Source organism: Spodoptera frugiperda, chromosome 21 (genome assembly GCF_023101765.2).
Source record: "Spodoptera frugiperda isolate SF20-4 chromosome 21, AGI-APGP_CSIRO_Sfru_2.0, whole genome shotgun sequence".
Lineage (NCBI taxonomy): Eukaryota > Metazoa > Arthropoda > Insecta > Lepidoptera > Noctuidae > Spodoptera > Spodoptera frugiperda.
In genome coordinates, this window is record NC_064232.1 from 3,811,104 (window position 1) to 3,826,105 (window position 15,002).

The window sequence follows — 15,002 nt, forward strand, 5'->3', positions numbered from 1 at the left end:
CGTACCGTGCCGCAATACTAATATCGTGATATCTCCTAAACTATATGTCTAAATAACACACTGTAAACTGCAAAAATAATCTAAATTAAATGCTCGTGATGATGAACTTACTTATTATGATAAGGATATATGTATTATTGGTTATATCACCAGTTAAACATCACCCAACGAATTAAATGTTTTTTTAATACAGAAAAGTAGTTTTTGTGACTTAAATAAAAAAGCTGGATATATGTCATCGCGGACTTTTTTGTAGAACTAATAAAGACCAATGTTTTTGCTATACATTGTTCTTACTTGTATCCAACGGTATAAGCGGCGCACGCACAAATGCAATCTTCAATTAGATTTTTTTTCTGACTTCTTGGACATAAATCGCTATAACTCAGCTAATATAGTTTCAATGTATTTCAATTATATATAAAAACCTGTCGGAGAAAATACTCTTTCTATTAGTGAAAACCGCATCAAAATCCGTTGCGTAGTTTTAAAGTTTTATGCATACGAAGGGACTACAGACAAAATGGGCGACTTTGTTTTATACTATGTATAGATATCATAAGTTGTTGTAACACACTTAACTTTAACTTAACTTACACTTACATATATGGATATTAAATATTTCTAAATAATATAATTTTAATTTGCGTTTAAATCTATTTGTGTTTGTTTCATAGATAGAAACAGGATTTAGTTGTTAGAAAAGCGTTTTGATATGAATAAATTAGTTGTTTTTACTTGGGAATGTTGAAAATGAAAGGATTTGCGCTGTATAGATGGCATTGGTAGCGAATAAAATCCTGATAAAGGAATGCCATATTAATCTCGCGAGATCTCGCCAATATCGAGATTGTCTTTATTCTTAGTCTTGTGAGATCTCGTTTGAACCAAAATCTTGATTTTCATTCCTTAAGGCTGCCTCAAAATATATATGTATTATAGAAAATATACAAGGGTGGACTTAATGTCAGAATTATGTTACGCTACGCTACTCAATACTAAGCTACTTACACCCGAATACTGAAATGCTACTCAATTTTAAGTTGTACTTAAATATCGTGCTATCTCTGTCATTTTATAAAGAATTGATAGGGACAGAACTAGTTTTGAGAACATCTTAAAATTGAGTAGCGTTTAAGTACATATTCGGACATCAATGCTATTCTATTATATGACATGCTAGGTTAAGCTGTGCAATGCTAGGCTACTTTACGACACCCTCCGCTACGTTATGCTACGCCATGCACCGAATTTATCGCTAAGATATGCTATGCTAACCATCATGTTTTTCTACGCTATGTAACGCTACCCTATGTCAAAGTCAAAGTCAAAATTATTTATTTCAATTAGACCAGGAAGGCACTTTTGAACGTCAAAGCAAATATAATAATATTAATAACGTCAGTCTGTCGGTCAGTCCTCTAGTGAAGCTATTTGCTCGTTCCAAAGTGTAGATTCCTATGGAGAAGAACGAGCAAGAAACTCCATAGGTTACTCTTTTCCAATCAGATTCACAATACAATTCATGGTTACATTGTTTCGATTACTTCAACTATGCTTTGATATGCTAAGCTATGTCACACAGTATTATGCAATGCTCACTGATACAATGTCCTTACCTGTCTATGTGTGGCATTTCCTCGGCAAACGTAAGTACCTCCGGGAACTTATTCTCTATGGTCTCTACTAAGTAATGTAGTAACGTTTGTTTGTTTTCTAAATCCTTTGTTGCTGTTAACTGTGGACAAATATATGTTTATTATTACCCGGTCATCGTTTTATTAATCATAATCATAATTCTTTATTGCAAATAGATGGTAATATAAATAACATGGTAGCAATCGTGGACCCTGATGGGCACAGTAAATAGTAAGTAATATTACTTTACAATATTACTTTTGAGTATATGAAGTTTAATGTTAGGCAGATAATGAAAATCGTATAAAAAAATATAAAATGTATAAAATTATAGTTTACTACTAAATTTCAAATAGGCACCGTAGTTAGCTCCCAAGCTAACAACGTTATTTTTAAGCATAAAACCTACCTAGAAGTGACGTCACGCGATATTTCAAATCAATATATATATATATATATATATATATATAATAGTTTCGGAGATATATATATATATATCTCCGAAACTATTTACGGAAACGTAAGAAAATAAAAATACGTGTGTGATATTTTAATATAAAATCTATAAGACAGACACTAAAATAAAAATTAGTCATCTACCCTATTAAAAGGCCTATACATTTATATTTCATTGTACACTATTTTTTTACTGACCAAAATCTCAACCCCTTAAGAAAATAAATAACAAATACTTACTACTATAATACAAGGTGTAAGCGGAACGCTCCCGAAAAACCGAAAAACACCAAAATTTGTTTATGTCTTCATAATTTTAATCGGTTTTTGTTTTCGTATTATTCATGCAATATCAAAATTCAGCATTAGATTACAACTAATGATTAGATTACAAAAATTTTATTCTTTTTTTTTTTTTAATAAGACTCGTTTTTTACCGTCACCTGTTTGCGCCGTTTGGGAGCGTTCCGCTTACACTCTGTATACAACGTGTAACAAAAAGGGGGTATACATATCAAGTGCACGGCTTCTAGATAACAATACAAACGATACGGTAAGGGTTTTTAAACTAATTTTTTCATGGTACCAAGTTATGAATTTTTTAAATCGCGCCGCCCGTGTTTCAAAATTAGGTAGACAGGTACTAGGCGATCAGATTGACAGAAGAAATGTTTCGTAATATTAGCGAGTGATCCCTGTAGTGTTGTGACACGTTTGTATGATTTGAAATCAAGAACTATGCGATACCAAGTATTTGGTACAATTTTTTTTAAACGTATTTTAAGCTGAAACTTCGTGTAGAGATTCTATTCAACCTGTATTCATCAGGGCTTCTTGATGTATATGGGTATTTTGTTACACGTTGTAGAAGTGTCTGAACTTCCCTTACCTTAGTCAAGAAGCTAATTTCAAATCCGTATGCACCAGCGTTGTTGGAGCCAGAATTCATGTAGTTCCCCAGCAGTAGTAGAAGCTCGAGTATTTTGGCAAACTTCTCCGATGACTTCACCTCTTCGCAGGCGGCCGTGCCTGATACTATGTCCTGTAAGAGAAATGCATTTGAAAATATATATTTTTGTGTAGTGGTCGGTATACAATGTAATAGGGGTCAGACTTCTAACCCGTTAAGGCTGAGTTCTACATCTAATTTTATCGACAAAAGTCGGGGGTCGAAGAGGTCGAATCCTCTCCCCCTAAAAATTATGGCTATTTTTATATTTTTTTTATTTTTTTTACTAAACAAAAAAAAAACGACAAACGGTAGCTAATAACCTTGGCTAACTAATTCATTACTTTTTTCATATGTTTGAAAATGTTTTGGTGAGAAAAAAAATCATTTGTGAATTATTTTTACCGAAAAAATCACTATTTTTCAATATTTTCAATTAGGGGTTCAACCCACCATATTATTTTTTTTGTCGATAAAATTAGATGTAGTACTCAGCCTTAACGGGTTAGAAGTCCCACCCCTATCACATTGTATAGGTAATTTATTTATGATATAAATAATGTAAAAGGCAATAGCTATATTAAAACTATTTATTAATTTAATATTAACAAAAAACTTAAACAAATAAACGAGAATGAGAGCCTACGTCATAAAAATATATATTTGTATTACGCCGTATTGCTCTTAGAATATGAGCAGGCGTCCACACTTTCATCAATTTATTTCATATTTAATGTACATAATACAATGTTGTAGTGATACATAAGGCAAACTTAATAACATATGGCATTCTCTACCAGTCAACCTTAGGTTTCAAACAGAAAGTCTGCGAAAATAGGGTATGGAGTGTGAAAAATGTATGTAAACTTGTATGTTTGTAAACGCACCCATGACACAAAAGAAAATCCTAGTATGGGGCAACGTTTTATTTAAAACAGATAATCCTATTGCTTCAAACAGATCGATTCATAAATCGGAGGATGGAGTTTCTTGCTCGTTCTTCTCCATTCGAAGCTACACTTTGGAACGAGCGCCTAGCTTCACTGACAGACAGACTGACGGATAATTCAATTTGACGTTTCAAAAGTGCCTTATTTAGGATTAATTGAAAATAAATGCTTTGACTTTGACTTCGTTGAAAAGCATTGCACTATTTAATTATTGCTCGTTCTTCTCCATTCGAAACTACTGACAGACAGACTGACGGATAATTCAATTTGACGTTTCAAAAGTGCCTTATTTAGGATTCATTGAAATTAATCTTTTGACTTTGAATAAAAGTCCTCCTACATCCACACATTTTTATTTTCAAAGAAATCTAAATAATAATGGCGAAGACTGCACAGTTGGCGCGGTGGCTGGGCAACTGGCTGCCGCGCAACGAGTAGCGGGTTCGATTCCCGCACGGAGCAACTCTTTGTGTGATCCACAAATTGTTGTTTCGGGTCTGGGTATCATGTGTATGTGAACTTGTATGTTTGTAAACGCACCGACGACACAGGAGAAAATCCTAATGTAGGGCAACGTTTTATAAAAAAAAAAAAAAAAAAAAAATACATACCGGTTTAACTTCAGATATAATTTCAGCGTAATGCTCCCTGAAAGCCAAACTCCTGAGCCTGGGCACCAGTCGCTTTATATCAGCCACCGTGGCAGCGAACTGCTCAGCCTCCGTCAACTCTTCACTGTTCACCTTCAACTCAGCCAGCTTCTTCAACTGGTCCGCTGGTGGTAAATACTGGAATAATTTGAAGATAGCATTCAATTAATGAAGATTTTATGAGCCCCGGTGTGAGGTTGAAAGTAATTGAGTGTGCTCGAATTCATTTCCGTGTTTTGAGTTCATAAGATTTAATAACTGGGGCACTATATCAGATTAAATAATAGAAATATAACAGTTATTAACTAAAAAACACGGTTTACTCATGTAAATTTATGGAGATAAGCTCTACTAGTTTTGAGTCACAGAAGGACTGTAGCCTATTCGGTAGGCTGCGTGATGTCGTTCACGCTGCTCATGATGAAGAGTCCCTCTGTGATTCAAAACTAGTAGAGCTTTTCTCCATTAATTTACGTGAGTAAACCGTGTTTTTTTAGTTAATTTAGTATGTCTCACGATAGTTATTATAAAAATATAATAATAAACAATGAAAATCATAAGAAATCTATTTTTCTATTATCTATGATGTAATATATGTTTTCTGTAGTTTATTAGAGATCGTAATAACAATTCCGACTCTTCCGATTTTACCGACTATCCCGACTTTACCAGATTTTTCCGACTTTACCGAGTTACCTCGACTTTTCCGACTTCCCCGACTCACCTGTATTAACAAATCCAGTACATTAGCGGTGAGCACAGTAGTATCGCACCGTAGTATGCAGGTTCGAATATGTTCATAGGACATATGTTTTAGAGAACCGCCTAATAGGATGGATAGGTTCTGAGCCGCTTTACTGTCTAGCACCTTTAGATCTTTGACCTTCTTCAGCGTGTGGACCCTGAAAGCATATCTTTGGGTTTATGGGTGTTAGTTTTTGGGTGATTTTGAGGAAATTGATGGTCATAAATATGCGAAAAGACGAAATTAATGAAATGGAAACAAAAATTAGTTAATGGATTTAAAAGTTTTAACATTTAAATGTACCTGTATTCTAAACTACGTAAACGTATTATCATTAAAATTATCTCATTGGCCGAATGGTCGCAAAAACGACAAACCAACAAAAACCAACAAAGTTTGATTCACGTTTATTATTGGGATATTTTCAGTAATAGATAACACAGATTGAAACTATGTCTCTGGCTTTAACTGGTACGCAAGGTTTATGGTAATTTATTTACGTTATTATGCCTTTGCATTAGACAAATTAATATCTAGAGAAGTGTGTAAAGGTACGCGTCGACAGGCCCGCGTCACATGACGTCATCAGCACGCTACGCATTGCATGTAGGTAGTTACTGCTGATACGTGCGATTCGTACGATGCGGACATGTGGACGCTTACCTTAAATCCGATTAAGTATGTATCTAGCACTTTAATGACTACGTAGGAACTCACTTATCAACAGCATCCTCGCTCTTCTTAGCGACAGGTTTGCTCGAGAACTTAAGCGCCAACCCGGTCAATATGTCGGGGGACGCTAGTTTATCTTCTTGTACCTGTAACATAAATACATACATGTAGAGAACTGGGTATAGCTAGCTATATAGGCTCACCCCCTTTTACATAGGACTTAACTATAACACTAATGTAGGGTGTATATTGTATAGCGGCATTACGTGTATGTAATAAATAGTAATGAGCAACTCTGCCTATTCCTTCGGGGATAAAAGGCGTGACGTTGCTCTATGTAGAGGACTGTTATTGTTCCTGAGTGCGATACAGAAGAACGATAGACAAGATAATGTCTTTTTTTAAAGTACATTTTGTTTGTCGTTTATAACAGACTATGGCGCATTGTCGTAGTGGCTTGGATGTCTAAAACGCCCGCTTCTCATGCCTGAGGGTTCGAAACCTACCAACGGCAAGTACCAATGTGACATTTTACGAGTTATATGTATTATGTACTTTTCAACATTATTTAGACACTGAAAAACGATGAAGGAAAACATCGTGAGGAAACCTATACTCTAAATTTCTAATTATAAGTTTGAAATCGCCAACCCTCATTGAGCAAGCATAATTGGGTAGTTTCCTAGGTCAAAAATAAATTATTTTGATATTTCAATATAATAAAATATCCCAAAATAATCGTATTTTCATTCATTCATTTGACGATATACTTATTTATTAAATTTTTCTTGCTATTTTTTGCGTAATAAGTATGCTATTTGACGCAAAAAAATTATGACGTCATAATTTGCAATGTTATACAAAATTCATAGAAAAGTAACGTTTTTGACATTTCGATAAAAGTATTGAATTTGACTAGTAGGATAATACCCTATTATTAATGCGCAAAGCTTCTTCGTGTGAGAAGAGGCAAAAAGTTTAACTCCTCACCTTGACCCAGAATGCCTTTTCAGACATCTTCTGCGGCACGATAGTCTTCCAGTTGGCACGTTTCAGGGGCCCCTCCACCTCCCACTTCTTCTTGGGTTTCAGTCCGTGTGGCAATACGTCTGGTACCGGCTGGAATGGTAGAGATTGAGTACTGTTTATTTATGATGGTTTTATTGAGGTATTGTTGTTAAAGTTACCGTCGTAAGGTCTGTGTGTCTGTGCCCTAAGTACGAGTTTATAGTTACTTTACGTGACCGCATTCGGCGCTCTGATTGGCCGGCTAGAATAAGCCAATTGGTCAGACTCGCCGAACGCGCTCTCGATTTCGATTACTTTCTGTCTTGTAGTAGTTGTTTCGGGTCTTGTAGCATGTGAACTTGTATGTTTGTAAACGCACCCACGACACAGGAGAAAATCCTTAGAAGTGAACAACGCACTTCGATAACTCCTCTGGTCTTGTAGCTGTGAGCGTGAGGGCGATTGCTTACCAGTGAACAACGCACTTGTAACTCCTCTGGTCTTGTGAGTGTCCAAGGGCGATTGCTTACCATCAGATGTAATGCAGGCTTGTGTGTCGCCCTGTCATAGTAATCGAAACAATGTAACCAAGAATTGTATTGTAAATCTGATTGAAAAAGAGTAACCTATGGAGTTTCTTGCTCGTTCTTCTCCATAGGAAACTACACTTTGGAACGAGCAAATAGCTTCACTAGAGGACTGACCGACAGACAGACGTTATTAATATTATTATATTTGCTTTGACGTTCAAAAGTGCCTTTCTGGTCTATTTGAAATAAATGATTTTGACTTTGACTTTGACTTACCATTCTAGGCATAAATCCTCCAGGCGGTGGCGGCGGTCGTGGTCCTCCCATCATTGGTGGAGGGGGTGGCGGGCCCCCCATACCCGGCATGGGGGGCGGAGGGGGGCCACGGGGCCCACCTGGCATCGGAGGCGGTGGCGGTGGGGGCGGACCTCCTCCTGCTGAGGATAGAAAACACATAAATGAAAAGAACATACCTTATATAGGCTTTTTGGTTACAGAATTTAACCTTATCAACTCTCGCCCTGGGTGAGGCGAGAGTTTCAGACTCTTACTGACTAAACACCACCCCGTTCCTTCTCCTGCTTAGAGTTTCACATACACCTGAGCCAGGTAAGGGACCTAGGGAACCAGGTAAACACTAGAGTTCTCCCTGATACCAATCTAGCATAGGATATCATAATTGGCAAGCTCTATATGCAATTTATAACTATATATTTAGGCCGTACTCAGAGACATTTAATTGTTATTAAAACTATTCCTTAGTAACAACGATTTTGTTTGACAATTACTAAGGACTGGGTTAAGTAACCATTAAAATTTATATATATTATTTATTATTTATATTACATTACCATAATACCACCGTACACAAAACCATTACCCACATTAAAATACAAGTATGTAGCACAAACACAAAATTCTACAAACTACTATAATACTATGAATAACGTTTTTAATTGCGAATAACTACAATACAGGTTAAATCACTCCGCCAGATGGCGCCACAAGCGAATAAAGTCCTAGATAAATAACCATATTATATACGATGTTCAAATGTATCTGCCACGGCTTTAATGGGAGGTAGTGTTGTGTTTGAAGATTACAATAGTGAAGAAATTTCGTACCCCGGACCAGTTAATTCAATTTGAGAACATAAAGAAGTTAAATAAACATTAACTCTACTCTGCATAACGTGGTTCACAAATACGCACTATGCGTGAATGCAATATTCGAATACTTTTAGAAAACCTTTTATACCTATATCAAAATATTCATTGCACAATTTTTACCTGAGCTCCAAAAAAATTAATACTCTATATTTTTAACCTAAAACATTTCATTTCTTCAACTACGGTCAAACTCGAAATTGATCGGGCTACCTCGAAAGTGTACGACGTCTATACTCTACTAAATTATAAAAATATGAAATACCACATACAATTATTCTTCTTTATACAGGACATAGAATTATAACGTCTTTCATATCTTGATTTTGCATCTGAGAACGGATTAATAATATAAATAAACTATTAAACTGAACCTACTATCATAAAATGAACCTTATTCACGAACGTTTTACAGTTGAATTTCCAATGAAGATGGGTAGTTAAATAAGCCAAGTTATTTGGTATCACATCATAATCAAGTGTCCACTGCTGACCAAATGCCTCTTCTCAAACGGAGAAGGTATGAGCATTAATCACCACGCTTGCTCAAGGCAGATTGACGAGTATGTTATGAGTAGACTGATTTAAGATAAACGTCCACAGGCCCGCATCGTACCCATCGCACGCATTCCGTATGACGTCATCAGTGCGCATCGCATGTAGGCGGCAGCATGTAGGCATTGCTGATGATGCGGTCCGTACGATGCAGATCAGTGGACGCACTTGTATAAGTTTCAATACAAGACAAACTAAAATCCGTTGCGTGCGATGCGTACGATGCGGGCTTGTGGGCGCGTACCTTTAACATCCGCGATCTACTTGCTTACCAAGTGTGACGATCATGATATGTCAAACCTCTTTAGTAGAGACCTATAGTCCAGCAGAGAACTCTCAAGGGTTGTTAGTGATAATGACGACAAAAAAAAATATTATCGACATACAAAACCAAACCAAAATGTACCTTAATCCCATGTGTTAAGTGCTACATTCGGGTGAACGTACCTGTAGGCAAAGGGGGCGGTGGTGGGGCGCCAGAGTCGACTAGAAAACACACCGGTACCCGTTAGATAGAACATGCTTGAAGGTAATCATGCTTTTAGATAGACATGCAGATTATATTAAAAATTCTTTTAAGATGAGGTGGGACTTCGTTCACATAGAAAACTGATAGATAGAAAAGATTTTGAGAAGAGAGAAAATAGACTTGGGCTATTAATGCTAAATATTAAAAGGCTGACTTCTTTATTTGGTTGATTTAATTCGCTAATTTAAGCAACTACTTATTGATTTTAATTGAATAATGTTATGAACGAGTAGTCTATGTAAATAGAAGTCATTCATTACCAATAAAAAAGACTTAATCGTCAACTGGCGAGCGCGAATCTCGCGAGCGCGCGCGAGTTGGCACTTTTCGATTTTACCTACTTTTTTTGTCGTCAACTCGCGCGTCTATGTAAAGTACAGTCAAATAAAAAGAGATTGAAAACAAAAACTATTAATAATTATTTATTGACGAGACGACGACGAATTATTTATGAGATTTATCGAAAATCTCCTCACATATAATTTTGTATACGAGTATGTGAGGGGAGTGTTTTCGTTGTTTCTATTTTATTTACTTAGTTTTTTACAATTTACATACTAGATAATAAGATAATAAGCCAAATTCTCAAATCAATGTGATATTGTTGATAATTAGTAAGGGAAATACTACTAATAATTTATATTTTGTCCTGTTGATTTATAATAAACTGATTTCAAAACGATGTATATTTTGTTTTATTTTAAAAATCAAATTTCTTAAAGTTTCTTATACATTTATAGTAGGTAAGTACCTAACTAAATTAAATTTGTTATAACGTTTTTGTAGCTGACTATACATTAAAACATCAAATTATATAGACGCGCGAGTTGACGACAAAAAAAGTAGGCAAAATCGAAAAGTGCCAACTCGCGCGCGCTCGCGAGATTCGCGCTCGCCAGTTGACGATTAAGTCATAAAAAACATGGAAATTCTACTTGGATGAAGTCTACGAAGTCATCTACTTACAATATAAAATTCTGCGTGAACGAAGTCACATGTTTAGAAGTCACTTACTTATAACAATACAAGTCTACGCCACTGTGGTCACATGTTTAAAAGTCACCCATTTACAATATGTTATAAGTCTACGATACCGAAATCTTTCGAAGTCATCCATTAACTACCTACAAGTCTATGATCACAAAGTCCTATATTAAGAAGTCAACCGTTTACAACACACATTTCTACGTGAAATTATAAATATATCCGTTAAGAAGTCACCCATTTACAATATGTTATAAGTCTACGATACCGAAATCTTTCGAAGTCATCCATTAACTACCTACAAGTCTATGATCACAAAGTCCTATATTAAGAAGTCAACCGTTTACAACACACATTTCTACGTGAACGAAGTCTGCTATTTACAAGTCATAAATTATAAATATATCCGTTAAGAAGTCACCCATTTACAATATGTTATAAGTCTACGATAACGAAATCTTTCGAAGTCATCCATTAACTACCTACAAGTCTATGATCACAAAGTCGTACGTTAAGAAGTCAACCGTTTACAACACACATTTCTACGTGAAATTATAAATGTATCCGTTAAGAAGTCAACCATTTACAATATGTTATAAGTCTGCGATAACGAAATCTTTCGAAGTCATCCATTAACTATCTACATATCCATGATCCCGAAGTCGTACGTTAAGAAGTCAACCGTTTACACCACACAATAGAGATGATGACGGGGTATGAAAATTAAAAATCTATTTAGTCCGTCAGTTAGGTAATGAAACAATATTATTAACCATAAAACGTGTCAAAGTTTAGGAGTGGGAGCTAACTACGTCACTTTTGAGTATAAAACGTACCTAAAAGTGACGTCAAGCGATATATAAAATCTATATATCTCCGAAAGTATTTGTTTCCGTAAGAAAATAAAAAATACGCATCTAATATTTTAAAATAATCTACAAGGTGGACATTAAAAAAATACAAATTAGTCATCTACTCTTTTCTACGTGAACGAAGTCTGTCATTTAGAAGTAAGTCAGTATAAATGATAAATAGAAGTTTATAGAAACAAACCTGACATCGGCAGGGGCGGCGGCGGCGGTGCACACGCTCCTAAAACACCACACCAGAAAGAGACAGGTATAGTCACATGCAGTGTGTGCGAGAGAGACAGAGCATTCGTGATTGTATATTTTAATTTGTTTTTTGTACTGTTGTGGGTTTTGTGTGGATTTGGAATATAATATAGTTATTATTGTAGAGAAGAAAACGTTTGTAATCACCCCTATGTTAGATAGACAGACATAACCCATAACAGTATTATTATAACATAACATGCCAGTGAAAATGTGTTATAATATAAAAGTTAATAGTATTGTGATTTGCATTTGCATATAAAATAAAATAACAAAATTATTTCTCGTTAAAAGTCGTGAGACATACTAAATTAATTATTATGTTATCGGCTTACCCACGTAACTGTTTGAAAAGGTACTCGACTAGTTTCAAGCCATGCTAGAGGCTTTTTTTTTGAGGGGGTTAAATCATCCAATGACTTCTCCCGCCTTGGGCGAGGCGAGAGGGAGTGTCAGACTCTTACTGACTAAAAACCACCCGTTTCTACTCCCGCTTTTTAAACCGGAGCCCCGGTAAACCCGTTAGGCAGTCCGCTAGAGCCTAGAGACTCATATTCATGAGCAACATTCCGCGACACACGACGCGGCGATTGTCGCTATTACTGAGCCTCTAGCATGGCTTGAAACTAGTCGAGTTCCTCATCAAACAGTTACGTGAGTAAGCCGATAACATAATAATTAACCTCTTGAGCCCTGACTGCCGGTAGCTTGGATTTATCCCGTTACCGGTGGGCTACTGATTTTTATATTTATAAATGTTTTTTTTTAATTGAATATTTAAAAATGTATCAAGTAAAGTAAATAAATAATCTCTTGCCATGCTTCGGCACGAATGGGCCGGCTCGACCGGAGTAATACCACGGCCTCACAGAAAACCGACGTGAAACAACGCTTGCGTTGTGTTTCGTTGTGTGAGTGAGGTTACCGGAGGCCCAATTCCCCCTTCCCAACCTTCCCCATCCCCATTCCCGAACAACAACCCTTAAATTCCTAACTCCCAAAAAGCCGGTAACGCACTTGTAAAGCCTCTGGTGTTTCAAGTGTCCATGGATTGCTTACCATCAGGTAATACGTCTGCTCGATTACCGGCAAGTCCCATAAAAAAAAAAAAAAAAAAAAAAATAAATAAATAAATAAATAAATAAATGTATAAATAAAAAAAAAACCCAGTATAAAAATATGTACCGAACCAATCTTTATTTAGTAACAGAACATCTGTTTTTCTAAAATAATCTTCTGTTAGTCACAACTAATTATAATCTATTATATTCCCCCTGAGTAAGTAACGTTGTAGGTTTCACCGTACTGTTTAACAAGTGTTATAGTTATATTATTATGTTAAGGAGTTATATCACTCACCTCCGGGCATCGGCGGCGGGGGCGGCGGCGGACCCGGGCTTGATATTACCTGGAAACAATCATATTACATATTATTATTTTTTTATTTATGGAACATGTAAACTAGCAGACGTACCCATTTAGTATTTTAGTTTTAAGTAAAATTTCCGTGGTGCTTGGCGACTGGGCTTCTCCCAGTTGTGCAGTCTCTTTTGTGCCTTAAGGCTTAAGTCATTCTGTCTCCTGCATTAAATTCACCGAGGGAAGTGGAAACTATCGTTTTCTTTTTCTTCTCCTCTAATAACATCTTCTGATTTGTTTCGTTGCGGGATCCAAGACAGTCATTCATGTCCCTGAGACGCGCCGGACTTCAATGTTCCGGTGTTTTCATGTTTGTATCTACTGTAGATCCTGGTGCACAGGAGTTGTAGCGGTATGGGAGGTTGTGGCGGGCTTGTCCCTAGCAGACGTATCACCTGATAGTAAGCAATCGCCGTCGCCCATGGACACTTGAAACACCAGAGGCGTTACAAGTGCGTTGCCGGCCTATAGGGGGTTAGGAATTTAGGGGTTGTTGGGGAATCAGGGATTGGGAAGGGGGGAATTGGGCCTCCGGTAACTTCACTCACACAACGCAAGTGTTGTTTCACGTCGGTGTACTGTGAGGCCGTGGTATCACTCCGGTCGAGCCGGCCCAGCAGTGCTGAAGCATGGCTCTCCCACACTACTACATAATTTAGCGGTAAAATAAAGGTTTAAAGCCTTTCCGATAATATGTACACCTAGGCCTTGGTTCTCTAGATTTCTGTGATCTACTTGCTATTCTGAAGCTGATTGCCAAGCGGAGGGATTGTTGCATACTCCTTCCCCTTTTTGAAGGGGACCATTATAAATCCCCATCCTAAATTTCATAAAAATAGAAAGATATGTTTTATGTCGCATTCGATGTTTTATTTTACTTTCGTTTATCGCGATTCTCACCCTTAGGACATACTCCACACTTGGCATTCAGTTTGGGGGAAGGGGAAAAAGGATGAGGGACGGGGCAAAGAAAGGAAAGGGGGAAATGAAAAGGAAAAGGGGGAAATGAAAAGTAAAAGGGGAAATGGAAAGGAAAATGGGGAATATCAAGGAAGAGGGATTGGGAAAGGAAAAGTGGGAAATTAAGGGGAAAGGGGAATTGAAGGGGGAAAGGGTAATATTAAGAAAGGGGGATTGGGAAAGGAAAAGGGGGAAATTAAGGGGAAATGAAGGGGGAAGGGGTAATATCAAGAAAGGGGGAGGGGGAAAGTTCACTAATGGAATAATTCTGACTGATAATGATTTCAATACTATTACTTTAGACTGGCTTACCTTGGCGATGGCAGCGATGTTATTATGCGTGACCCCCGCGGGTCCTGTGGCGGGTGCGGCCTTGAGTCTCTCCTCTAGATGGGCGGCGCGGGCCTCGGCCTCCTGTCGAGCCGCTATGGCAGCTTCTAGCTTAGATTTTAATTCTTCTACTCTTCTTTCCTCCTCTGCTCGGGATTTTTCTAGAAGGAAGATGTACAATAACATTAGTTCTATGTACGCTATAGATTTGTATGTAAAACATAATTATAATGCGTATTTAATAATGAAGATAATCATTTTTAAAGGTTTTTTGATTTACTGAATATTGGTGTTAAATAAAAAGAGTAACTTATGGAGTTTCTTGCTCGTTCTTCTCCATAGGAAT

General features: G+C 36.8%; 1 protein-coding gene across 17 annotated transcripts in view; it reads right to left on the reverse strand.

Moving 5' to 3' along the window:
- The window catches only part of LOC118280235 (protein diaphanous), an 80,583-nt gene that overhangs the window by 15,862 nt on the left and 49,719 nt on the right, over positions 1 to 15,002 (reverse strand). For 11 of the 17 annotated variants that reach the window (XR_007706621.1, XM_050702025.1, XM_050702026.1 and 8 more), the window contains 11 exons: positions 14,639 to 14,817; positions 13,307 to 13,355; positions 11,886 to 11,924; positions 9,767 to 9,805; positions 7,875 to 8,035; positions 7,051 to 7,179; positions 6,106 to 6,206; positions 5,368 to 5,557; positions 4,605 to 4,781; positions 2,984 to 3,136; positions 1,620 to 1,738 (listed from right to left, as the gene is read on the reverse strand). Coding sequence is in view for 16 of the 17 variants with exons in the window: in XM_050702025.1 (XP_050557982.1) it covers positions 1,620 to 1,738; positions 2,984 to 3,136; positions 4,605 to 4,781; positions 5,368 to 5,557; positions 6,106 to 6,206; positions 7,051 to 7,179; positions 7,875 to 8,035; positions 9,767 to 9,805; positions 11,886 to 11,924; positions 13,307 to 13,355; positions 14,639 to 14,817 (1,336 nt within the window). In the remaining variant the exon portion in view is untranslated. The remainder of the gene's footprint in view (positions 1 to 1,619; positions 1,739 to 2,983; positions 3,137 to 4,604; positions 4,782 to 5,367; positions 5,558 to 6,105; positions 6,207 to 7,050; positions 7,180 to 7,874; positions 8,036 to 9,766; positions 9,806 to 11,885; positions 11,925 to 13,306; positions 13,356 to 14,638; positions 14,818 to 15,002) is intronic. The other 6 variants (XM_035600149.2, XM_035600151.2, XM_050702035.1 and 3 more) reach the window with 5 other exon arrangements.